Source organism: Artemia sp. Qi Xiang Cuo, chromosome 21 (genome assembly GCF_049724085.1).
Source record: "Artemia sp. Qi Xiang Cuo chromosome 21, ASM4972408v1, whole genome shotgun sequence".
In the NCBI taxonomy this organism is placed as follows: Eukaryota; Metazoa; Arthropoda; class Branchiopoda; order Anostraca; family Artemiidae; genus Artemia; species Artemia sp. Qi Xiang Cuo.
The window spans coordinates 32,547,472-32,575,382 of record NC_142814.1 but is presented as its reverse complement, the minus strand read 5'-3'; the positions used below and the strand labels follow the sequence as shown (position 1 = coordinate 32,575,382).

At 36.2% G+C, this 27,911-nt stretch overlaps 1 protein-coding gene across 2 annotated transcripts in view; it reads right to left on the bottom strand.

The window, feature by feature from the left end:
* The window catches only part of Sps1 (inactive selenide, water dikinase), a 55,854-nt gene that overhangs the window by 11,679 nt on the left and 16,264 nt on the right, over positions 1-27,911 (bottom strand). For both annotated transcript variants that reach the window (XM_089107009.1, XM_089107008.1), the window contains exons 4-5: positions 9,955-10,103; positions 4,920-5,032 (exon numbers count right to left, since the gene is read on the bottom strand). In XM_089107009.1, the coding sequence (XP_088963135.1) occupies positions 4,920-5,032; positions 9,955-10,103 (262 nt within the window). The remainder of the gene's footprint in view (positions 1-4,919; positions 5,033-9,954; positions 10,104-27,911) is intronic.

The window sequence follows — 27,911 nt, the reverse complement described above, 5'->3', positions numbered from 1 at the left end:
AGATGGTGTTGGTCATTTTTCTTCGACAATGACGTCAGTTTCCACTCTTACAAGATACTTCTTTGGCTTTCACGGTGGTCTTCTTACATGAAATCAGCAATAGCATGCTAATCTGGAAATTCTTATTCGTCTCTTTTCAGTTTTTGGCCAATTTCGTAGAACCTAGCATACATTGTCGTGAAATATCCAAGCATCTCTACCATGATATATATACTGAGAATCCATTGGTTTCACACTGTCTAAAGTACCACTATTAAGCTGGTTTACTTTAAAAGTCTGTAACAGCTTAAACTTGATGATGACTGATTAATTTGGCAGGCATTTTCCTTCTTTCGTTAAGTAGATTATGTTACAGAATGGCAATATAAAACCGCTATTGATTTGAACAATTTTTGCTAGTTGGAAATAGTGTTTGGACCTTTGTGAAGAGAAAGTAGTGGCAACTATGTTAATATTTTGAAGTTACCTTCGATATGATGATTTTCATATTCAGCCGTTAAATTATGGGGTTCCGCAAGGTTCAATTTTGGGCTATCTATTATTCATAATATTCATCAAAGGCTTAATTGTACCAATAAAGCTTCCAGAGCGGTGTTACAAAATTTGTTGCAAGGGGGAAGATGAACCACCAATACTTGAATACGATTTGCTCCAAGTACCTGTCGACGACACCCTTGTTGTAAGCACGGATACAAACAACATCACTTACTAATCACTTACCATGTCAACTAACAGATATTATGGTTCAAACGTATATGTGGATGGATCCTAATCTTATGTATATTAAGACTAAAGAATGCATGCGCTATTTCATACAGGTTACGCACAGGTAAAGGTTTTACAAATTTCAGTAGAGCTGAGACAACAAGAGGGTTAATTTTTAGACCTGACGATCGTAATGTCAAGTATCTAGGTGTGGTATTAGAACAGAAACTTTCTTTTAAAGACCATATCTATTGGAAATAATTGTAAAACTGAGTGAACCTGAAAAAAAAAACTAATTGAAAACAACATTTTTGAATAGAAAATTAAAGTACGATGGATCTCAAAATGAAAAGAATATTTACCCCCTACATGTATCTTAGATCTGTTCACAATTAGAAAATTTGAATTTTGAAAAAAAAATCACAATTAGCAATTTTGAAAGAAAAAAAATTTAAAAAACACCACAAAAATTTGTTTATACCCATTTTTATTTCGTTTTTACGAGCCGGATAAACATTTCAGGGTGGGGGGTCAATTTACTTCTATTTATCCTCATTTCTGCTGCTTACCTGAATATTTCAACTCACTTTGAAATTTTGTGTAAACCAAGTTATATCCACGTAAATAGAAGAATCGGTTCGAACAGTTTCATTTCTAGAACACGTAACTGCTGAAACCATCTTCCAGAAGATGTTGTATGTTCTGAAACTTTTTGAAAAATTCAGCACTCATTGCCTAGTACTAAGATTTACATATATACCAGTGTGAATATGAGAAAAACAGGTTTAGTTATGAAACATAAACTGTTGATTATATTTGTTCAAGGCCGTATCCAGGGGGGGGGGTTACCCGGTTTGAACCCCCTCCGCAATTTTTGACCGACTCGCAAATAAGTCGAAAATTATTAAAACCTAGGTAAAAATCAGTAAAATTAGTCGAAAACTGAGTCAAAAATTAGTAACCCCCCCCCAAAAAAAGTAAAAATTAGTAAACCCCCCCCTGAACAAAAATCCTGGATACGGCCCTGTATTTGTTGGATTAGCATTTGGTTGTATTAGTTACTCCATGTGCTTTATTATTTATATTTCTGCACGACAAGCAAAAGCTTTCTGCTTTGTGGCAATACTGAATAAATAAAATATTCTATCCTAAATAGAATTTTGCATCTCATATATTTTCCAATTATTCAAATTTATGTACGGTATTGTTCACTGGCATGACATTTAATTTTGAATCATACTTGTAAAAAGTTGAGCAAAGTGGCCAGCAAAGCCTTAAGGTTAATTTTCTTTAATCCATCTAGTTTATATCTACAAGATTCTCATTTCTGTGATTGTTTTACTTCTCTTTTTCCTTTTTCAATACGAACTGTTTCACGAATGTTTTTTAAAATTTTTCTGTGTCCAGTGTCAGATCGACAGATGCGAGGAACAGTGCTCTTTTAGATAATCCAACGACGCCTACCTGAAAAATTGCAACCTGAAAAACTGACGTGCAAACAAACGATATTTGCTCTTTAAAAGAGTTTCGAAAGTTCGCGATGGGTAGATGTACGAATATTTATTTTTTCTACGTACATTCGTTGAGTGGCAGGGACGCATCTCTCTTCGCGATGGGTATTGTTGAAATAAAAAAAGAATTTAATCGAAAAAATTATTCGCTGTTATTTGGTAAAAACTCAGATGGATCAAGTGTGTACCCTGGTATTAATTTTTTATTCCATTTGTAAGTATTATTCTTCATATCCATATTTCATTAGTAGTCTCATAAGGCATGAGCTTCAAGGGCATATTTTTATTGTTTTATTGTTGTAAATAAAACAGAATTAAACTGAGTATTGCCACTAAGAACCCTTACAAGAAGACCGGCGGCAGCGGGGCAAAAACAGCAGCGGCGGCACACCGCCGGTAAGATGTAGGTGGCGCGATCAGTGTTGACCGCAAGCATTAATGTTTTCATCAGTCTTTCTCAAATCACAGCTTAAATTTACAAATTTACTTTCTCTGCTCATTGGCAGTACACTTTCATAGGATACTCCACCCAGTAGCTACTGGTAGCAACCAAACTGCCATATTGTTGTAAAAGTCTCTCACCTCCCTTCACAGTCTCTTTTGTATTTTTTTTAAAGCAGCCATATAATGTTCTACAAGATCCGTCTCTGCTTTAAATTAAACAAAATAATCAACTTTTTGGCATCCCTGCTTTCAATAAAAAAAAAATCAAGACATTATAATTTAAATATAATACTTCACTAACCCCCCCCCCTCTGGATACCACCTTGATAGGATACCATCTCTGCTTTAAATTAAAAATTAAATGAAAAAAATAATTGACTTTTTGGCATCCCTGCTTTAAAAAATAAATAAATTTGAGATACAATCATTTAAATACATTACCTCCCTCGCCCCCCCCTCTGGATACCACCTTGATAGAATACCGTTTCTACATTAAATAAAAAAAAAAAAAATTTTTGGCATCCCTGCTTTCAATAAAAAAAATTTAAGGTACTATCACTTGAATGTAATCACTCCCTATGCCCCCCTCCTCTGGATACCATCTTGATAGGATACCGTCTCTGCTTTTAATTAAAAAAAAATAATTAACTTATTGGCATCCCTGCTTTAAAAAAATTGTGGTATTATCATTTAAATATAACAGCTCCCCCCCCCCTCCTCTGGATACAACCATGATAGGATACCGTCTCTGCTTTAAATTAAAGAAAAATAATTAGCTTTTTGGCATCCCAACTTTCAATAAAAAATCGAAATATTATCATTTTAAAAATAATACCTCCCACCCCCCCCCCCTTCTGGATACCACCTTAATAGGATACCATCTCAGCTTTACATTAAAAAAATAATTTACTTAATAATTAATTAGGTCACTATATAGTTTAAACAAACACGCGAAATACCGTTAAACAGCTTAGTGTTCCTTGAAAAAAAAATTGAAGGTATGAGTAAAGGGGTACAATGACAACAACAAAAATGTTGAAATTATTCAGATATACCTCAAATTATTGGAAAACTGAGTCATAGCTTCGCCATGGCATTCAATGAGATCCAAAGAATCTAATTACAAGGGAGCACACACAAAAGCCAGATTACGCCAGTAGCCTTTGAGAAACTGCAAAATACCCAAAACAATGAACAAATCCCAATGGGGGGCCCTGGGTCTATCAAAATATTTCAATGGTTTCCCAGGGAATTTGATATCATTTTCTTCCGTGTCCACTTTAAATGAAAAAAAAAAATTATCTTTTTTGCATCCCTGCTTTCAATAAAAAAAATGAGTTATTATCATTTAAAAATGATAGCCCCCTATCCCCCCCCCCCTAAAGGCAATAATTTACAATTTTTTTTATTAATAATATTTTTGGGGTAACTTCCGTTTAAATATTTATTTACCCAACATTGTGAATCGCTATGTTTCTAGCTAAATTTTTTTTCACTAGAAGGTTGTTTTTTTTTTTTTTTTTTTGGGGGGGGGGGGGGTAAATAGGTTTAGAAAGAAGATTGTATTTTCTTTAATCTATAAGGCGTTCAACAATTGTGTATTAAACATTAAGAAAATCTTATCTAAAACAGCAAAAGAAAACAAAATTCTGGAAATTTACAATTCAGCTGTAGAAACAATCTGTCGACTATGAATTTCAAAATCCAACTAAAGCTTATGGTATACAAAGTAATATTTGTCAGGTAAAGTTACTAGTGATAAATCGCTAGGGGTGGCACCGTGATTGGGTGATTTTCGGGGCACCAAATTTTTTTTCGGGTTGACGCATAGGTTTTCGTGGAAATACCCAAAAATTCGGGGATAGTGCAAGCCCTGCCTGATTTCTAATTAGGAAAATCGAAATACTAAACCACACGAGGAAGAAAAGCTCCGACTTTGCGATTGACACAATAAAGAATTACCGCAAAATTAATTCAGTCAGCCGAACGCCGCCACCTCAGCCGACGGCGGCGTGCGTGCGGCGGTCAACCGGGCCTCTCATTGGCCAGCGTTCGGTCAATCCACCGGCGCGGCGTCTACTTACAAATATCAACAAACAATATTTCTAGCAAAACACCTCAGACAATACCAACATTGAAGATCTTTAAAAAAATATCACCTCATAGAAGTTCAGCTAAGAAAAAAAGAAAAAAAAAAGAGCGAAAGCAGTGATTTCTTTTCAAAGCATATTAAAAGCAATAATTACTCGTAGAACTTACACAATGAATTCGTTCGGTTGACAGACAGTTGTTGCAACTCCACCAATTGTTAACCAAGGGTTCATTACAGTCTGACCACCAGTTACAGTTGAACCAGCCTCAGTGGCACAATCCTATAATAGATACAAAAAATGAGAACAAACAGGTTTTACAGCTATGAATATTCAACATAACCATTCAAATGAATCAACACTTTTTTTGACAAACAAAATACATCCATTAATCTTGCACAATTCGTCTCTCAACTAAATAACGACTAGATTTGCGTTTCTATAGCATAGTAAAGTGTTGCAAATCCTCATTTTGATTTTGTTTCTTCATCATCAAGGAAATACCATTATTGTCAATACCATATAAGTTTGAAAATTGAATGTCTCATCACCCTTTTCTTTTAAAAAAATCTGTTCTTTAGAGACCGTCTAAAACATGCAGCATTCTCAACACCAAGTTTATTCGCTATTTCCTGAAACACAATCACTGTAATTAGTTTTAAATGCACAACGTATCTAAGCTACTTGTATTACTGAGGCAATGTACTACTTTGCCTCAAAACCTAACACATATTAACTATATAGTTTCCTATATAATTGATGCTACGGCCAATCTAATGCTATGTTTATCACCAAGTGATAGTCGCATAAATATTTTACTAATAACTGCAAAACAAGGTTATAACGCTTTCCACTGCATTATTATTTATTGAGTTGTATAAGGACTTGCAGGAAGACAAATTTTTCAACTCAAAATTTTCAGAAAGGAATAAAAATTATGTCGATTAGCACAAGTATGCAGCTCCACATTTTTTATGAATTTCAAAATCCAACTAAAGCTTATGGTATACAAAGTAATATTTGTCAGGTAAAGTCACTAGTGATAAATCGCTAGGGGTGGCACCGTGATTGGGTGATTTTCGGGGCACCAAATTTTTTTTCGGGTTGACGCATAGATTTTCGTGGAAATACCCAAAAATTAGGAGATAGTGCAAGCCCTGCCTGATTTCTAATTAGGAAAATCGAAATACTAAACCACACGAGGAAGAAAAGCTCCGACTTTGCGATTGACACAATAAAGACAAATTTTTATTGCAGCTCCACATTTTTCCGGATGTACGTTCTTACAGTTCTTGTTTCCAAGTCGGTCTTTGTGATAAAGGGGAAAACCTTAGAAAATGAAATTTCTAAGCCTACTAATATATGGACTACAACTACTAACATATGTATAGATGTTCAATGGTCTAAAACTTATTGATTCACATCTTTTTGGATATTGGTACCCTCTTACCAAAAACAAGTAAATATGGATACTTTGGGGTGGAAGGTAGGTGGGACTGAGAAGTGCTGTACACCTCCAAAAGTGCATTGGCTCTGTTCTCTTGCTCCATATTTACTCGCCCCATACGTTTCAAGCAGGCTGAAGGTAAAAGAAAGCGTACATATCTCTGAAAATTATCACTTTCATGTCCAAATAATCCAGGATACTTGTCCAACAAGTTCCAAGCTGATCAGAAAAACAAATATGCCCACCTGCCTTTCTGCTAAATAGACTGTGATTAGAAGGCGTCTTTGAGGAACGGAGAGCTTAATGTATACGTACATATAATCATGTAGATTAGAAATTTGTGTATGATTTCAAATAAGGCACAAACCGCCAAGTATTTGACAAAAAATTTGGCAATGAGAAGAGTAGAAAAGTCCAACACCCCCCCCCCCCGGAGCTTTGGGCCTCAAACCTTGGAGATTGATAATCACCGCAAGTTTTCAGTTCAAACATGGTACAAAATTTCTTCCTTTCATTTAAAAGTTGCAAGTGGGAGGGAGGTAAACTGTTGAAGGATCAACTGTACTATTTTCAACAGACCCACTTATTTCTCCAATTATATAAATTGAAAATCCTTGCGCGACTTTATTCCTAACCAGTTACAATATTTCTATATTGTGGGAGTAGTTTTTGCTTCCTAACAATACTAACTGAAATTCCTTACCTGATTTCAGTTAAAACAAGATGCATCATGCCTATCTTTTTATTAAGAGATTTTGTGGAGTGTGTGGGCTTGTGGGGTAGGGGGTATGGTGTTTTTTTTTTAGAAGCCTCAGTCAAATTTCTTACGTATTTCTGCTTGAAAAAAGTTGCAACATGCCTACCTTTCTGCTAAAAGTTGGCAGCAGGAGACAAAGGGTATTGGATGTCACTCGCCTGCTTTGATTTTCGGTTGTACAAATTGAGAATCCTTTTGTGATTCTGGTTTAAAAGGTGCAAGACACCTACCTTTTTGCCAAAAAGTTGATGGGAGAATTGGGGGGGGGGGGGGAGTATTTTAATGTGACCAAGGGACTATTTATTATATCTAGCTTTACTATCTCTAGTTTTCTCAACAAATCGGGTCTCTAATCACTTTTGAACATTGTCATTATCTACTTTTTGGCCTTTACGTACCACAACCAAAAAATTTTCAGATGGTGTGCTTCATACACAAATGAGCTTGAATCAAATGCTTGAATATCAAACACGAACAGAAATAACTTGGAAAAATAGACGGCAGTGTTTTCAGACAAAAAGAAAAATGCTCCTTTTTGGAGCTGTAATTTTTTAAATTTAAGATCCTTAGAAATATTTTAAAGACGAGAACAGGAAATCGTCACAGAACTTAAGTACTTCCCAATTTTAAATTATCTCCCACTTGAAAGTGGTGCCTGCTGAAAAGGAATTTTACACTCGAAAACCGAAACATGGCTCAAAGAAATTGATGCTTGCCGAAACAACTTCAAATGATCCTCTTTGATGAAAAACTCATAATCCAGCTAAAGCTCTCACTAAGTTATGGCTGAAAGACAAGAAAAAAAGGAAAAAAAGAAGAAAAAAGTGAAAAAAACATAGCGTAGCTCCCACAACACAGTCAAAGAATTACGAAATTATGAGGAGTTACATATATTAGGTATATCTACATCATTTGTAATATATACAAATTCCAACATTCTTTTTTAACAAACCCAAAACTATGATTAAGGAAAAATCCCACCTCATCTCTCTCTCTCTCTCTAAAAAAAGATCTTTGTAAAAAAATAATATGTATACATAGAGAGAAGTGTATATATTCTGTGTTGTAAATACTACTACAACTAATAACAACTCACTACAACACCAAGTCGCCGGAGGTCAACAAAGCTACACACACTCTACCTGCATCCCAGTCTACTTAAAGCCTCCCTCCTTATACCTCACCAAGAGGTTTCTTAAATCCTTCCTTACCTTTTATCACCCAATTCGGGGACGACCTGCTTTTCGTTTGACCCTAGATGGTTGGCAGAAACGACTATCTTTGACAATCTGTCATCCCTCATCCGCGGATTCTGTTCTAGCCATTTCAACCTCTCTCATTACAGCCTAGAAAGCAGGATAGAACCACCCTTTTCGTAGAGCTTACTGTTTGAAATACGACCCTGCTTAACTCCTGAATGAAACTAGCAACCAACCTGAATTCCTACCTTAACCGCAGCAGTGTTATTCTCGGATATAGCACTAATCATTTTAATGTATTTATCTGGTATGACATACAATTATAGGAGTTTTATTATAGCTCTTCTATTGGCTAAATCAAACACCTATTTAGATAAGGACTAGAGAGGTCTGATTGATAACTCAGGTACTTCTCAGTTAGCCTATACTAAGAGTAAAGAGTTGGTCGAAACGTTCTCTCCCCTTCCTAAAACCACTGTTCATCACTTGAAACTTTATTTGCGACAGCTCTAAGTCTAAAAGCACCCTTATACTAAGTAATTTGCTTCCTACAGAAACCAAGCCAATGCCTCTATAATTACCACACTCACTTTTATCATCTTTCTTATAAGGGCTTTAATTAGGGTGTTCCTAAAATTGCTTCCTCTTTTTCAAAAATCATATTCATAATCTTCAGTAACTTATTTCTAACGTCATAACCACCATATTCAATAGACTCATTAACCACATTATACGCACCTTGGGCCCTATTATTTTTTAATCCTTTTAGAGCTATCACTAATTCTTCTTCACAAAATATATCTTCCTTCCCATCCAAGGTGTCACAAACTTTTTCATTTTCGTCTATATCTTTTCCTGTAACTCTACCGCGGTTTAGCACATTATCAAAATGTTCTGTCCATATCTCTTTACCTCTTTTCTTCTCAGTAATTGTGGTCCTATTCCTATCTTTAACTGAGACAAGTCCAGATTGACTGCTCCCTTTCAATCGATGAACATTTAAGTACAATATTTTGCTATTATGCCGTCTAGTGGCATCTTTCAGATCACCGGCAATTTCATCCCTGGCCTCCCCTTCACACCTCCGAAGTTCATATTTTAATGCATTCTCCACTCTCTTTACATTCCTCTTACTTTCAAATGATCTGTTACTTAGATAATTTTTGTACAAGCCCATCCTCCTCACTATAAAAAATTAAGCATTTTCACTAATATTCTTAGCTGCGATTCTTTTTTATCCTTTTTAATCCTTAAGATTCCTAGATGCCTTACTATTTATTTCCTTTTAGTACTATCTCTAAATCTTCTTCCCAAAATAAATCTCCCTTCAGTTCCACGTTGTTAGACACTAGGATGAGAATTGGAGATAAAATTTTCCAGGAACAGTTGAATATCAAACTGAGGAATCTAAAGTTCGACAATGCAGAAGATAGATGGAATAAACACATATGGCGAAAATACATAAATCACATTGCAAATGGTGTGCTGTGTCCAAAGTGATCTAAGGGCAATGGGTTATCATAAATCTTTTGACCTGTTCAGCTTAGCATAAGATTGCAATTAACCTAACATTCCTCCTAATCTCTTAGCAGATACATTAAAAACGTCTTCCTTTTTTATGAAACATGTTCTTATTTATGACAAACACAGACGACCACAGTTTCAGACAGCTAAAAAGCAGCAAGCTATCCCAAAAGAAACTGAACAGGACTAACTGTTTAGTATTCTGTCTAGTTAGAACTTACATCTTCGTTGCTGAATTCAACACATCTATGTTTAAATGAAAAGAAGGAACAATTACCTTGAAGCCTCTCATCATGAGGGGGACGACTACATCACGTTCTTTTTCTGTCATTTTGGTAGAAACACCGAGCAGCATAAGCATATTGTCACATTCTGTAACACCCATTGCAAAAAGGTCACTAAGAACATTCGCACATGCGATTTTACCTATAATAAATCTCGTTCAACAGAAGTTAGAATTAAAAGTATACAGCTTCTTCTTTAAATAATGAATGGAGAGGGTGAAAAAAAAAACTTGTAGCAAATAAAAAGCAAAGTCTTATCTCTCGTTGTAAACCAAATTATGACCAAAAGTAGAAATATAGTAGCCTGTAGAATCCTTTGCAAAGATCAGCCATTCTGTTTAATAATAATAATAATAATAAAGACAAGTATAAAAAACACTAAAGTAAACAAGTAAAAAAGAGTAAAAAAGGCATAAAAAAGTGAAAAAAGCAAAAAAAGTATAAAAAACAGTATAAAGAAAGGGCGTTTAAAAAACATGTTTTCTAAAAGTGAAAAGAATTTCTCCTTTAACATCTGCTCCATTTTAATGCGGTGCAGGCTTCAATGAGTTTGGCAGCTACCAGCTTAAACAAATGTGCGAGTATATAAAAGATTATTTCAACAATATTTCTTAGTACAAATTCTTTCTATCTGGCAATTCTGAAGTTAATAAAAGCTTATAAAATATTTACTAAAATTGAAACAAATAAACGTGATTTTTTTAAAATACAAATGCACAATTTCAAATTCAGCACAAGACCATTTGTAAACCAAAGCAATAGATTTTAGACGTCTTTTATTTTTCAGATTTGGGAATATTGAAATTGGAACTTCTTTTTTTTAAAGAAGACATTATGAGCCATCAAAACTTGACAAATACCAGTTTGGATTTTTCGAGCTAAGTAGCAAAGAGAAAACCTATAAAGCAAAAAATATAAACTCAGCGACAGCTTCATTCTTTCCGAACGAAGAGCATGTTAATGGTCTGCCCCCCTATGGAAGAAGGCCTGGAAGAAAACACCACTTTGTTTCGGCACAATTTTTTCTGGTTATTAATCAGACCATTGGCTCGGTACGATCACCCCATAAAAAAGAACAAAAACAAATAAACACACAGTCGTGACCATTCTCGTCGACAAAAAAAAAGTCTCATGTTCTAATAAACGAGGTCTTGAACCTTCTAAAATAGCTTTCTCTTATACGTAGAATTAGATACCTTAATTTTCATTAACATCACTCAACTCGTTTGGGATGTTCCCCACCCCCTTTTTTCAAAATAAACTAAAAAAAACTTTCTGAAAAACAGGTTTTCAAAGAAAAATAAAGAGCCATATCAAACTTAAAAACAAAATAAATAAATTCCTACAGTAATTATAACTCAAAACAACCAGAAATTACTATTAAGTTAAAATAAATCAAAACGAACAGAATTTAAATAAACAATCATAGCAAACATACAGACAGCAGACAGCAATATAAATGAACAAATAAATGTTAAAATTAGTAAAAATTCAGCTAAATATTGAAGTCAAACTTAAAGAAAAACACAAATGGCTACAAACAGGAGTTTGACTTCTGCTCCTTTACCCCTCCCCTAACCGTTTAAGTCTACAGCATATTACGTCACTTGCATTTAATGAACAATTTATATGTCTTGAACAGTAGTTGGAAAGAACTAATAAAAATAAATTAAACATTTGACATATAATGATACTTATTACTGAAAACTCAACAATTCAAGATTCTATTTCACTGAAGTTTTTATTTTTCAATGTTGTAATTATAAAAGAAAACATTTGTAATAGGCCTACAACTCGTTTTCAGTAAAGCACAAATGACACAATCGGCTTTAGACTTTTACGGTTAGGGAGGGGGGAGGTAGCCAAACTCCTGTTTGGGATGATTTTTTTTTAAGTTTAGCTTGAATATTTAATTTAAATTTTTACTCATTTTAAAATTTATTTATTCATTTATATTACTATCTCTTATCCGCATGTCGGCTACGATTGTTTGTTTAATTTCTGTTCGTTTTGAGTTTCATCTATTTTTTTAAGAGTAATTTCTGGTCGCTTTGAGTACGAATTATTGGAGGAATTCATTTCTGCTGGTTTAAAGTGTAATATGAGTCTACTTTTCTTTGAAAAATCTCAGCTTTAGATGTTTGATTTATTTAATTTCTGTTCGTTTTTTATTACCGAAGTTTTTTTTACTGCTTAACATAGTGAGTATTTTTCAGTTTTTCACGCCTTTGGTGAAAAAATTGAAAAATACCATTCTAATTTATTAGTTCCGATCAGGGTCTTTCAATCTATTTAGCCACCCCATTCAACATTCCCTAAAAGTTTCGACCAAGTGCCATTAACCGTTCCTGGGATACTGCAGATACGCCCTTCCAATAGCCAGGATACACATAGTATATTTTGAGTAAACTCAATATTCCCCTCAATATTTTCTGAAAGTTTCAACTCAATATTCTTAAGTGTTCCAGGGATATTAAACACATCATTTTAACAAGCTAGGTGTGCATAGTATCTTTTGATTTAGTTCAACATCCACTGAAAGTTTCAAACAAATAACGTCAGCCAAACAATCCTCAAATATCACACACGCGCACTTTCGACAACCAGGATACCCATAGTTGTATTTTGGTTTTATTCAACATCCCCCGCAACTCTGAAAGTTTTAAATTAATACTCTTACCTATACTGGAACACACAAAGTTATACTTTGATGAAATTAAACATCCCCCTAAACACTCTCTGAAAAATTTAACATAATACTTTTACCTATTCCTGATATATTACCTACTTGACCTTCGACAATTAAATAAAAAAAAAAGTTTTTTTTAACTGAAAGAAAGGAGCGACATTAAAACTTAAAACGAACAGAAATTATTCCGTATATGAAAGGAGCTGTCCCCTCCTCAACGCCTCGCTCTTTACGCTAAAGTTTTTTTATCGTTTAAAAAAATAGAGTTGTGAGAAAGAGTCAAACTTTAGCGTAAAGAGCGAGGCGTTAAGGAGGGGACAGCCCATTTCATATACGGAATAATTTCTGTTCGTTTTAAGTTTTAAGGTCGCTCCTTACTTTTAGTTAAAAAACTTTTATTATTTAAGTTTTTTATTATTTAATTTCTGAACGTTTTTAAATTTATGCAGGTTTTGATTTTGAATCACCGTACATGAATAGCCTAATTAAAACGAAATTTGCATATTAATTTCACTTCTTTTGGCTAAATGACTTTCTCGAAAGTTGTTTAATTTTATTTACGAACGTTTTTATTAGTAATAAATATACGTAACTTACAAATTAACTTACGTAACGAACTTCTATGTCCGTATATTTTTATTACGTATATTAGGGGGGTTCACCCCCTTGTCAATACTTCGTTCTTTACGCTAAAGTTCGAATGTTTTCCAATTCTTTAAGGATGACCCCTTAATCAACAAGGCCGTTAATTAGAATAAATAGCTCTTATGAAAGTACTAGAAAGACTTTAGCGTTAAGAGCGAGCGTTAGGGGGTGAACCCAATCACATACGTAATGGTTTCTGTTCGTTTTAAGTTTTGATGTTGAAAAAATTTTCAGTTGAAGATTTGTTTTTTATTTATTTAATTTCTGATCGTTTTTTTAAAATAATGCTGGAAAATCCGGCGCCCCCTTCATAGCAATGTCCCTTCCCCAATAAAAACCTCCTCCATGGAAAGATCCTCCTATGTATACCCCGATCCACCTCCCCACTACCAGAAAAAAATCCCTGGGAACGTCTGTATACTTCCCAATAACCAATACTATACTTAAACATTGGGCAAAGTTCATAACTTGCAGCCCTTCCACCGGGGACTGTGGGGAATTAAGTCATCCTGAAAGACATAGTTTTTATATTTTTCGACCATGCTGAACAAAAAGGGCTATCTCAAAATTTTGATCGAGTGACTTTGGGGAAAAAAGAGCGTGGGAGGGGGGCTAGTTGCCCTCCATTTTTTGGTCACTTAAAAAGGGCACTAGAACTTTCAATTTTGCGTTCGAATGAGCCCTCTCGCGATTTTCTAGGACCAATGGGTCGATACGATCCCCCCTGGGAAAAAAGCAAAAAAAACAAAAAAGCAAAAAAAAAAAAAAAAAAAAAAACAAATAAACACGCATTCGTGATCTTTGTTCTTGTCAAAAATACAAAATTACACATTTTTGCAGATAGGAGCTTGAAACGTCTATAGTAGGGTTCTCTGATGCGCTAAATCTGATGGTGTGATTTTCATTAAGGTTCTATGACATTTAAGGGGTGTTTCCCCCTTTTTTCGAAAATAAGACAAATTTTCTCAGGCTCGTATCTGATTCTTTTGATGTATCTATGGGTATACAAATTCCTTTATTTAGAGTTTCGCTTACTATTGAGCTTGGATGCTCCTTACTTACAGTTACCACGAACTGTTTGATTAGAACACATATGGTGGCCCCAGTTCGTTACCACGAACGGTTTGATTAGAACACATGGTGTCTGGCTTAATTCGACATCCCATTCGACATTTACTTATATTTTCAAATTGATAATAGTAACTACACCCAGCAATATCTTGGATGCACATAGCGTCCATAAGTTCAGCATCTCCATCAACAAACTCTGAATGTTTCAACTCCCTTCCCTAACTACTCTCGAAAAAATTAGAAAATATGCCTATTCAACACCCTAGCTGCATTTAGTGTTCTAAATGTATACGTCCCTAAGATCAATACAGATACGCTCAGATATCCTGTGGACAACCTGGATGCACTACGCGAATTTGACACGTAGAATACCGTTAAACTCTTTTGATTTAGTTGTAATAGTTAAAGTTGTAGTAGTATTTAAAGTCACAGTCGCAATCACTGCAGTCACAGTCACAAGCAGTTGCAGTCACGGCTTTTCACACTCGTCGCAATTGCAGTTGCAAGCAGTTGCAGTCGCAGTTATAAGTAGTTACAACCACATATAGCCGCAGAAAGTTTCACAGAAAGATCGCAAAAAGTCACAGTCGCAATTATTCGTAGGCTTAAGTACTCACAGTTGCATGTTATGACAGTTGCATATAATCTCAGTCGCAATCAAAAGTAGTCTTAGTCATAGTCAAAAGTAATCACATTGGCTAGTGGCTGCAGTCAAACGTAGTTACAGTCACAAATAGTCAAAGTTGCATGTAGTCTCATTACCAGACACAAATAGTCATAGCCGCAGTCATATGTAGTCGCACTTGTAAGCGGTCCAAAGAAGTCATAGTCGCAGTAGAAATTGTGGTCCTGGAAGTGTAAGTTATTACCCTTAGCCGATCCTAAGATATTAAAGATATACCCTTTTGATAATCTCGATACACAGGGTGTCTTCTGATTTAGTGTAATATCTCCCTCAGCATTCCCTGAAAGTAGTCTCAAGTAGATGTAGTAGCAGTTGCAGTCAAAACCGGTTGTATTTGTAGCCTCAACAGTGGTTGCCCTTAGAGTTTCAAGTTAATGTCCTTACCCATTCCTAAGATATTGCAGATACGTCTTTTTATAACTTGGATCCGGATAGTTTCTTTTGATTTAGCTCAACATAACCCTCAAAATCTCTCAAAATTTCACCTGAATACTCAGGCATAGCTATTAGACCTTGAGTCTATTTTGAATAAAATAGCTTTTTAAGATTTCTATCAGCGTTAAGGGGGATATCTAAAAAGGCAACAAGAGGAGGAGAGGCAGGTTGCCCTCAGTTCCTTTTTCAACATCCCTCTCAAAATGCTTTTAAAGTTTCAATTTAAAAGATATTGTTGCTGTGTCCTTGACAACCCTCCGACATATACTGCTTTGACTTTGCTTGATATACCTTCAACATTTTCTAAAATTTTTACCTTACTATCTGTAGCCTGGATCAAACATACTCCTTTTTTCAATAATCAACCTAGTTTAAAAGCAATGGGCTTGTATATAAAAATATATATATATATATATATATATATATATATATATATATATATATATATATATATATATATATATATATATACCCGAAAAGGCTATGGGTATAAAGGTCAAACCTTTGAGGATGTTGAGGTGTATGGTAAACTAATTGAAAAACTACATGCATCCTATTTACCAAAAACGAGGACCTGCAGCATTTTAAGAACGGCTGATGGTATTAATCTATAAATTTCAGAACATGAGGGGTATGTTGAAAAATGGTGGGGGAGCCGCCAGCCCTCCTCCCATGCCATTTTTAGTTGCTCTCCCTCCAAAAGCGTTCAATTAAAATTTTGAAATGCTTATCTTGTTCAAAATAAGGTCAAATAATTATGCCTATGGAGACGGTATACCCCCCCCCCCACCTACGGCTTTTGAGATGGATGCTGAACACGTTAAGATGCACAATGTGCATGATGGTTTTCAAAAGAGCAGATCAAAAGTATCTAATGAACAACTTAGAGTATTAAGTTTGAAACTTTCAGCGGATGTTAAAGGGCAATCGGAGGGCAGCCAGCCCCTGTTGATTTTTTTTTAGATACTCCTTTCCCCAAAATTTTGGGGGATGTAATGTAAAGCATAACAGAACGGAATAGGGCGTTGAAAATTCACAGTTCAGTTGAACGACTGATATTCGGATTTCGCCAAAGGTGAAGGTTCAACCTGCCCATGGCAGAAGACACTGTGGATATCCTTGCTTGCAGTGCGGAGAGAAGCGAACCATCTGAAGAAATTGTGGAGCCTAGGTAGGTGAACCTTCGGACAACTTCGATGAAAGTTGTTCGATCCAGGCTATCTGGAGAATCTAGGGCGGGAGAAGACGGGTCTATAGCCATAATTTTTGTTTAATTCCAGATTATCCACAGTCAATCAAAATATATATCTACAAAAATATAATTTGTACTTTACTGAAAAAAATTTAAATGAATTTACTGGAAAAAATATGCATTGCCAGTTTAATATGCATATGCTGATATTTATTCCTTACAATGTTATAAGTGAAAACATTTAAAAGAATATTTTTCCAGTAAAGTACAAATTATATTCTAACTTTTAGAAAGCACAGGGTTTAGATCCCTACTCAGATTAATTTCTGCTCGTTTTGAGGTTGACCTATTTTAATTTCTGTTTGTTGTGGGTTTCATTTATTTATTGATACTGATTTGTGGCAGTTGTATGCTTGATAGATTATTTGATTCTATTTTTGTTCATTTTTGGTTTAATGGAGTTCTTTAATGGAGTTTAAAGGTTTAATGGAATTTTTTTTGAAAAACTTATTTCTTGGAAAAAATGTTGTTTAATTAATATCTGTTTGTTTTATATTGACATATTCTTTTTCAATGAGAAAGACTGAGCCTCTTCTTAAGTTAAACAGCCATCCCCTCCATAAAAAACTTTAATACCCCTGGGCATAGTTGTGAAGAAGTTGTGTTAAATTTATTGTTATTTGATGGCGATTCGGGGTGGAAATTGGAGAGGACAGGAGACCACGCTGTATTTAGAGTGTGCAATTATTACGGGCCCAAACATGCATCAATGCACAAGGAATTGAGTTAGGCTAAGTGTTTTTTTGTTGTTTTTTTTTTTTTAATTAAAACCCATATTGAACTTGAACATAAATTACAACCCTTGCCCCTAATCTCTGTTTTTTTTAAACCCCAAAAGCCTTGTTATATGATCTTTAGACTATTTTGAATAGAATGGCTATCTCAAAGTTTATATTAGACGCATTTCTTGACAATATGACGTGTGTGTAACAACAGTTTAAACAACAGTTTAAATCTTTTCAGTTTTTCTTTCAGAATTTATAGTTTGGCCTGCTGTTTGTATGCTGGAGAAAACTTTTCAACTATATTTAACATGCACTCTTTTAAAAATCTGGACACAAATAGTAGTGTTTAAAATTAGTTTTATACCTCCTTTAGTTGACCTGAAAAATAGAACTTGGTACCATTTGCTAAAAATCTATCTATGCTCTTTGACAGCTTAGATACACACACTCTTTTGGTTTAGTTAAATTTTAAGAGTAGAAGTAGCCCCAATAATTTGAACATAATACCCTCAGTCGTTCTTGAGATACTGCTGAGATGTCTTACTGACAATCAGCAAACAGACAGTGTTTTTATTAACCTTAAGGCAACATTTAGTTTTTAAGCATAATGGGCAAATTGCTTCACTGTGAGGGGTTGACCACAGGTACAAGACCGTTCTGAACAAAATGGCTATCTTAAATTTTGATTGAAAAATTATGAGCTAAACAGGAGGGCTGACTCCCCTCCAATCACTTTTGACTCTTATAAAAGAGTACTAGAACTTTGAATTTCCAATCAAATTTATCTCCTTTAATATCAAAAGTATACATATAGTGTCTTCCGGCTAGTTCAAAATGTGTCACTACTTACCCTGAAAGGTCGTTACAGCCGTTATTGTGATATTGCTTTGTCACCCTATGGACAATCTACATGATCATAGTTTGTTTTGATTTAGTTCAGCATCCACCTAAACATTCCTTGAAAGCTTCACCTTAATACCCTTAGCTAGTGTAGTAGCAATAGTTGCAGTAGCATTAGTAGCAGTATGAAATAACTACTTCTTTTCAATTTCCCTTCAACACACGATGAAATTTTTAACTTAATACCAACCAGTCCTGAAGCACTGCTGATACATCCTCTTGACAACCTAAATGGGCATAGTGTGTTTGGAATTAATTCAATACAGTTACAATATTGACCAAAATGTTTGCCTTAATACCCTTAGGTTTACTAGTAGTAATAGTAGCAACAGTAGTCATAGTAGTAGCAGTAGAGTTAATAGTAGTATTCTTAGCTTTAGTAGTAGTAGCAGTAATAACAGTAGTAGTACTTGTAGGAGTGGAAGCAAGTATTATGATGCAAATATAGTCTTTTGGTTAGTTCAACATCCCCCACAAGCTTTGTAAGATTTAATTTCACACACGAAACTGTTTCTAAGGTATTGCTGATATTCCCTTTTGACAACCTGCATACGGATGGCAGGTTGTCATCCGTACAACAGAAATATTCTCTGAAAATTTCACCTTCATAACTTTAGGTACAGTTGTAATAGCAGTCACAACAGTAGAATAACTACTCAACTTAATACAATTAGCCATTTCTATGATATTGTCGATTTGCTCATTTGATAACCTTTATATCTATATACTTCTTAAAATTTTCATCTTAATACTCTTAACCTTACAAGTAGTTGCGATAGAATTAGTAGTTGAAGCAATAGTTATAGTAGCAGTAGAACTAGTAAATGTTGCAGTAGCAGTAGTATTAAGACTAGTGTGCATATATTGCCATTTAGTCAATTGATCTTCCCCTTTAATTATTCTCCGAAAGTTCCAACTTAATACCCAAATCAATTCTTAAGATATGCTGTTTTGACAATCTAAATGCACAGAGTGTCTTTTGTTAGTTCGAATTTGGCATTAATATTCTCTCAAATTTTACCTTCATGGACTTAGCCTTTAAAGTACTATTATCACAGTAGTTTCAGTGGTAGTAAAAGTAGTTGCAGTGTTAATGTTGTATTAGTAGCAGCAGTAATAATAGCGATAGTAGCATGTGCATATTGCCTTTTATTCAGTTGAACATCGCTTTCATGATACCCCGGAAGTTTCACCTTAACGCGTTAAGCAGTTCCAAAAACTTTGCTGACATGCGCTTTTGACACCCTTTTCAACTTAATACTCTAAGCCTTACAAGTTGTTGCAACTGAAGTAGTAGTTGGGAGTAGTTTAATAGCAGTAGTAGCATAAGGAAAAGTAGCAGTGGCATTAGTGTTAGTAGTACCATGCATATATTACCTTTTGGTCAATCAATCTCCCCCTTTAAGTATTCTCCGAAAGTTTCAATTTAATACCCAAAAATACCTTCAATTCTTGAGATACGCTCTTTTGACAATCTGCAAGCGCATAGGTGTTTTGATTTAGTTCAAATTCCCCCTCAATAATCTGTCAAATTTTCACCTTCATAAGTGTAGCCTTAATTGTACAGAACAATTACAGTAGTAGTAGAAGCAGTATCATAGTAGTAGTGGTAGTAATAGTGTATAATTATTAGTAGTAACAGTAGTAGCAGCAGTAATAACAGTAGTAGCAACAGCTATATTTTGCCTTTTGGACAACTGAACATCCCATACATGATGCCCCTGAAGTTTCCTTTTGATATGATAAGCCGTTCCAAAGATATTGCAGATACCTTATCAGCAATCTGTATACACATAGTATATTTTGATTTAGTTCAACTTTCCCCTCACTGTTTCCTCAGATTTATTTTTCCAATACCCTCAGCCTTAGTAGTACTCGCTACAGAAGTAGTAGTTTTAGTGATAGTAGTGGTAGTAGCAAAAGTACTTGTGGTAGCAGTAGAAGCAGCAGTACTTACAATAGTAGTAGCGTGCAAATATTGCATTTTTGGTCAACTGATCATCTCCCTTATCATTTCCTGAAAATTCCAATTTAATATACTCAGTCATTCCTGAGTTAGACCGTTTTGACAACCCATATACACATGACATGTTATGATTTAGTTCAACACTCCTTTAACATTCCCTGAAAGACTCATCTTAATGCCCTTCGTATTTTGGGACATTAGAAGTCAAACATGCATACCTTTTCCCAATAACATACACAATATGTAAAGAATGAACAAATTGCATAACTTGCAGGCCATGCCCTGAGGCCTTGGGAGGTGTGGTGGTATGCCCAAACGCATAATTATGGAACCTTTCAACAATGCTAAAAAAAACTGATGTCTCAAAACTTTGTTTGGATGTTTGTTAAGGGAAATGATGGGCATGGGGGGGATGTCTCTCAAATCCCTTTGACTCTCCAAAAGGGCACTTTAACTTCTGATTTAAAATCAAATGATACCCATCTGTATATAATACGACCATCCATTCCATAAAACCTTATATGCCCCAGGGCATAACTTAAAGCCCTTGCCCCAGGGCTCTGGAGGGTTCTGCCAACCCTGGAGGCATTGTTATATCTTCGTTGGACTATTTTAAACAAAATTGTCACCGCACAATTTCAATCAGATACATTTGGTGATGAGGGGTAGTTGGAAGGGGGGGGGACTATTTGACCTTCATCACCATTAACTCTTAAAAGGGACCTAGAACTTTCAATTTCAACCATATGAGCCACCTCTAAAGTTTATACAACCATCCCTTCCATAAGAACCTTAAATACCCCAGGGGCATAACTTACAACCCTCACCCTCGGGCTCTGATGGTTTGTATTAACTTCAAGAGCCTTGTTATATGATATTTGGACTATTTTGAATAAAAGTACTGTATCAAAATATCTATCGGATACATCGGGAAAACAAAATGTGATTGTTTGTGTGGGGGTAGGGGGTAGCTGCGCTCTGATCACTTTGACTCTTAAAGAGGACACTAGAACTTCTGATTACCAATCCAGTGAGCCCCCTCCAAAGCATTTACGACCACCCTTTCTATAAGAACCTTATCTGCCCCAGAGCACAACTTACAACCCTTTCCCTGAGAGCTGTAGGAGGGGGTGTTCCTCACAAACATAATTTCCGAAACCTTCGAATACGATGAACCAAATTGTTATCTCCAAATTTTGATTGGAGGTGTTAAGGGATACGATGAGAGCTGAGACATTAAGGGGAATACCCCAAGAGCTGTGGGGACGGGGGCTTCTTCCCCCGTCCCCACAGCTCTAATTTACAGGAAAGATATAATTTCCGGACCGTAAAATTACAGTGAACAAATTGCTATATCCAAATTTTGATTTGATGAATTTGGCGAAATGATAAGCGTAGGGGGAGGGAGGGGGGCTGGTTGCTCCCAGATCAATTTTGACTATCAAAGACGACACTATAACTTTCAATTTCAAATCAAATGAGCCCCATCTGAAGTTCATGCGACCACACCTTCCATAAAACCTTATATGACCCCAGGGCATGATTTAAAACCTTGTCTCCAGGATACTGAGGGGTTGAGTCAACCCTAAAGGCATTGTTATATGTTCTTTGGACTATTTTGAGCAAAATCAATATCTCACGATTTTAATCAACCTTTTCTAAAGCTAACCAACCAACCCTTCCATAAAAATCTTAAATGCCCGCGGCATAACTTAAAACCCTCGCCCATAAGCTCTGGTGGTTTGTATCAACCACAAAAACCTTGTTCTACGATCTTTAGACTATTTTGAATAAAATGATTCACAATTTTTTATTCGATGGAATTTTTTATTACTTAGGCAGCGCTAGCGCGCTGCCTAAGTAAAGAAAGATGTGGGCACAATGTAGTTTTTTTTCCATACCCGGGCACTTCGTATTGAAGGAGTTGTTGTAGAAACTTCGAAAAGGGCTCATTGGATTGGAAATTGAAATGGCTAGTGCTCTTTTCAGTAGTCGAAAGTGACTGGAGGGCAACTGCTCCCCCCCCCACGCCCGTCATTCCCCCAAACACATCCAATCAAAATTTTGAGATAGCCATTTTGTTCTGCATCGTTGATTTCCAAATAGAAAATATCTTTTTGAGGAGGAAACTCCCCCACAACCCGCAGGGCAAGGGTTTTAAGTTACGCCCTGGGGGCACATAAGGTTTATTATTGAAGGCGTTGTTGTAGAAATTTCAAAACAGGCTCATTCGACTGGAAATTCAAAGGGCTAGTGTCCTTTTTAACAGTCGAAAGCGATTGGAGGGCAACTAGCCCACCCCCACGCCCATCAGTCCCCCTAAAACAACCAATCAAAATTTTGAGATAGCCATTTTGTTCAACGTAGTTGATTTCAAGATAGAAAATGTGTTTTTGAGGAGGACACTCCCCCACAACCCTCAGGGCAAGGGTTTTAAGTTAAGCCCTGGGGGCAAAGAATGTTTTTATGGAAGGCATTGTCGTAGAAACTTCAAAAAAGGCTCATTCGATTGGAAATTCAAAGGGCTAGTACCCTTTTTAATAGCCCAAAGGGATTGGGGGGCAGCTAGCCCCTCCCCAAGCCCATCTTTCCCCCAAACACATCCAATCAAAATTGTGAGATGGCCATTTTGTTCAACGTAGTTGATTTCCAAATAGAAAATAGGTTTTTGAGGAGGACACTCCCCCATAACCCTCAGGACAAGGGTTTTAAGTTAGGCCCTGGGGGAATATAAGGTCTACTGGGGGTAGACCTTATATGCCACCTTCTACTGGGGGTAGAAGGCGTTTTCGTAGAAACTTCAAAACAGGCTCATTCGATTGGAAATTCAAATGGCTAGTGCCCTTTTTAATAGTCGAAAGTGATAGGAGGGCAACTAGCCCCCCCCACGCCCATCAGTCCCCCAAACACATCCAATCAAAATTTTGAGATAGGCATTTTCTCAGCGTAGCTTATTTCCAGATAGAAAGTATCTTTTTGAGGAGGACACTCCCCCACAACCCTGGGGGCAAGGGTTTTAAGTAATACCCTGGGGGCATTAAGGTTTTTATAGAAGGCGTTGTCGTAGAAACTTCAAAACAGACTCATTCAATTGGAAATTCAAAGAGCGTTTGCCTTTTTTAATAGTCGAAAGTGACTAGAGGACAACTAGCCCCCCCCCACGCCCATCATTCCCCCAAACACATCCAATCACAATTATGAGATAGCCATTTTGTTCAGCATAGCTTATTTCCAGATAGAAAATATCTTTTTGAGGAGGACACTCCCCCACAACCCTTAGGGCAAGGGTTTTAAGTAATACCCTGGGGGCATTAAGGTTTTTATAGAAGGCGTTGTCGTAGAAACTTCAAAACAGACTCATTCAATTGGAAATTCAAAGGGCGTTTTTGCCTTTTTTAATAGTCGAAAGTGATTGGAGGGCAACTAGCCCCCCCCCCCCGCCCATCATTCCCCCAAACACATCCAATCATAATTATGAGATAGCCATTTTGTTCAGTGTAGTTGATTTCCAGATAGCAAATATGTTTTTGAGGAGGACAATCCCCCATAACCGTCAGGGCAAGGATTTTAAGTTATGCCCTGAGGGCATATAAGTTCAATGTTGACCATGTACAGTTTATTATTTTTTTTTTCTTTAAAGCAGGACACTTCATAAAGAAGGGGTCGTCGTAGACCCTTCAAAAGGGGCTCATTCAATTAGAAATCGAGAGTTCTAGTGCCCTTTTTAATACTCGAAAGTGATTAAAGGACAACTAGCCCCCCTCACGCTTATCATTCCCCCAAACACATCCAATCAAAATTGTGAGATAGCACTTTTGTTCAGCATAGTTGATTTCCAGATAGAAAATATGTTTTTGAGGAGGACACTACCCCACAACCCTCAGGGCAAAGGTTTTAAGTTATGCCCTGGGGGCATATAAGGATTTTTATTGAAGGCGTTGCCATAGAAACTTCAAAACATGCTCATTAGATTGGAAATTCAAAGGGTTAGTGCCCTTTATAATAGTCAAGTGATTGGAGGGCAACTAGCCCCCCCCCCCCACGCCCATCATTCCCCCAAACACATCCAATCAAAATTTTCAGATAGCCTTTTTGTTCAGCGTAGTTGATTTCAAGATAGAAAATGTGCTTATGAGGTGGACATTACCACAAAACTCCCGGGTTAAATATTTTAAACTATGTCTTGGAGGCATATATGGTTTTATAGAAAACGTGGTTTCATGCACTTTAAAACTAAATTATTCGATTGGAAATTCAAAGAGTTAATGTTAGTGTTAAAATTCGAGAGTGGTGAGAAAGCAATTAGGCCCCCCCCTCGCCACGCCCAGCTTTCCCCCAAACACATCCTAGCAAAATTGTGAGTCGGTCAATTTGTTCAACGTAGTTGATTTCTAGATAGAAAATAGGTTTTTGAGGAGGACACTCCCCTACAACCGTCCGGGCCAGGGTTGTAAGTTATGCCCTGGGGGCACATAAGGCTTTTATAGAAGGCGTTTTCGTAGAAACTTCAAAACAGGCTCATTCGATTGGAAATTCAAAGGGCTAGTCCCCTTTTTAATAGTCGAAAGTGATTGGAGGGTAGCTAGCCCCCCCCCACACGCCCATCATTCCCCCAAAAACATCCAATCAAAATTTTGTGATAGACATTTTGTTAGCGTAGCTGATTTCCAGATAGAAAATATCTTTTTGAGGAGGACACTCCCCCACAACCTTTGGGGCAAGGGTTTTAAGTTATACCCCAGGGGCATATAAGGGTTTTTATAGAAGGCTTTGTCATAGAAAATTCAAAAGAGGCTCATTCGATTGGAAATTCAAAGGACGTTAGCCCTTTTTAATAGTCGAAAGTGATAGGAGGGCAACAAGCCCCACCCATGCCCATCATTCCCCCAAACACATCCAATCAAAATTGTGAGATATCCATTTTGTTCAGCGTAGTTGATTTCCAGATAGAAAATATGTTTTTGAGGAGGACACCCCCCGCAACCCTCAGGGCAAAGGTTTTAAGTTACGCCCTGGGGGCATATAAGGGTTTTTTATAGAAGGCGTTGTCGTAGAAACTTCAAAACAGGCTCAATCAATTGGAAATACAAAGGGCTAGTGCCCTTTTTAAAAGTCGAAATGGATTGGAGGGCAACTAGCCTCGCCCCACGCCCATCATTCCCCCAAACATATCCAATCAAAATTTTGAGATAGCCATTTTGTTCAGCGTGGTTGATTTCTAGATAGAAAATATGTTTTTGAGGAGGACACTCCCCCACAACCCTCAGGGCAAGGGTTTTAAGTTATGCCCTGGGGTCATATAAGGTTTTTTTATAGAAGGCGTTGTCATAGAAACTTCAAAACAGGCTCATTCGATTGGGAATTCAAAGGGCTATTGCCCTTTTTAACAGTTGAAAGTGATTGGACGACAACTAGCCTCCACGCACATCATTCCCCCAAACACATCCAATCAGAATTTTGAGATGGCCATTTTGTTCAGCACAGGCTAGTTGATTTCCAGATAGAAAATATGTTTTTTAGGAGGACCCTCCCCCAGAGGACACTTCCCCACAACCCTCAGGGCAAGGGTTTTAAGTTATGCCCTGGGGGTATATAAGGATTTATAGAAGGCATTGTCGTAGAAACTTCAAAACAGGCCCATTCGATTAGAAATTCAAAGTTCTAGTTCCCTTCTTATTAGTCGAAAGTGTTTGGGGGGGGGGGGGCAACTAACCCCTCCCCCACGCCCATCATTCCCCCAAACACATCCAATGAAAATTTTGATATAGCCATTTTGTTCAGCGTATATGATTTCCAGATAGAAAATATGTTTTTAAGGAGGACACTCCGCAACAACCCTCAGGGCAAGGGTTTTAAGTTATGTCCTGGGGTATATAAGGTTTTCATAGAAGGCGTTGTCATAGAAACTTCAAAAGGGGCTCATTTGATTGGAAATTTAAAGGGCTGGTGCCCTTTTTGATAGTCGAAACTGATTGGAGGGCAACTAGCCCCCCCCCCACGTCCATCATTCACCCAAACACATCCAATCAAAATTTTGATAGCCATTTTGTTTAGCGTAGGCTAGTTGATTTCAAGATAGAAAATATTTTTTTGAAAAGGACACTCCCCCAAAACTCTCAGGGCAAGTTTTAAGTTATGCCCTGGGCGCATATAATGTTTTTATAGAAGCCGTTGTCGTAGAAACTTCAAAAAAGGCTAATTCGATTGGAAATCCAAAGGCTAGCGCCTTTTTTAATAGTCGAAAGTGATTAGCAATATTTTTGTTGTTGTTGTTGTTTAGACCAGGGCACTTCGTATCGAAGGAGTTGTCGTGGGAACTTAGAAATGGGCTCATTCGATTGAAAATAGAAAGGGTTGATGCCCTTTTTAATAGTCGAAAGTGGTAGGAGGGCAACTAATCCCCCTTCCACTCCCACCCTCCCATTCACCCATTATGTTTAAAAACTAAATGTTGCCTTAAGATTAAATCAAAATGCTCTGTTATAATGCTAATTCCCAATAAGGCATCTCAGCAGTATCCCAAGAACGACTGAGTGTATTATGTTCAGACTTTTGAGGCTACTTCTGCTCTTAAAATTTAACCAAACCAATATAGTATAAGTGTATCCAAGCTATCAAAGAAAGTAAACAGATTTTTTTGCAAATAGTATCAAGTTATCCATTTCAGGTCAACTAGAGGAGGTATGAAACTAAATTAAAGAGTACTATTTGTGTCCAGATTTTTAAAAGGGTGTATGCTGTTAAAAATTGCTGAAAAGTTTTCTTTATCATACAAATAGCAGGCCAAACTATAAAGTCATAAAAAACGAAGAATTCTAAAGTAGTATTTTATTTTTCTCTGAAAAAACTATGTCAATATAAAACGAACAGAAATTAATTAAAAAAACCTTCTACACAAAATTAGCTTTTCAAAGAAAATTTAAGAACTCAATTAAACATAAAATGAGCAAAAATAAAATCAAATAATCTACCAAGCTCGAAACTACCACAAATCAGCATCGATAAATAAATGAAACCCAAACCGAACAGAAATTACAATAAATAACCGAGTCAAACTCAAAACGAGCAGAAATTAACATAAGTTGGGCGCAAAACCCCTATGCCTTCCCAAGGCCAGAATAAAATTTTCATTTTACTGAAAAAAATACAAATGAATGTGCCTTGTCAGTTTAATATAAATATACTGATGTTTAGTAATCAAAATGTTAAAATTATTCGATTTATTAAAGTTATAAAAGTAAAAACATTTATATTTTTTTCAGTAAAGTGCAAATTTTGTTCTGGCCTTGGGAAGGCATAGGGGTTTTGCGGCCAACTTTTGTTAATTTCTGCTCGTTTTGAGTTTGACTCGGTTATTTATTGTAATTTCTGTTCGTTTTGGGTTTCATTTATTTATCGATTCTGATTTATGGTAGTTTCGAGCATGGTAGATTATTTGATTTTAATTTTGCTCATTTTTTGTTTAATGGAGTTCTTTACTTTTCTTTGAAAAACTTATTTTGTGGAAAATTTTTTTAAATTAATTTCAGGAAAACACGAAATGTTGGGGGGTGGGGGGTTAACTGCCTTCTGATCACCTTTA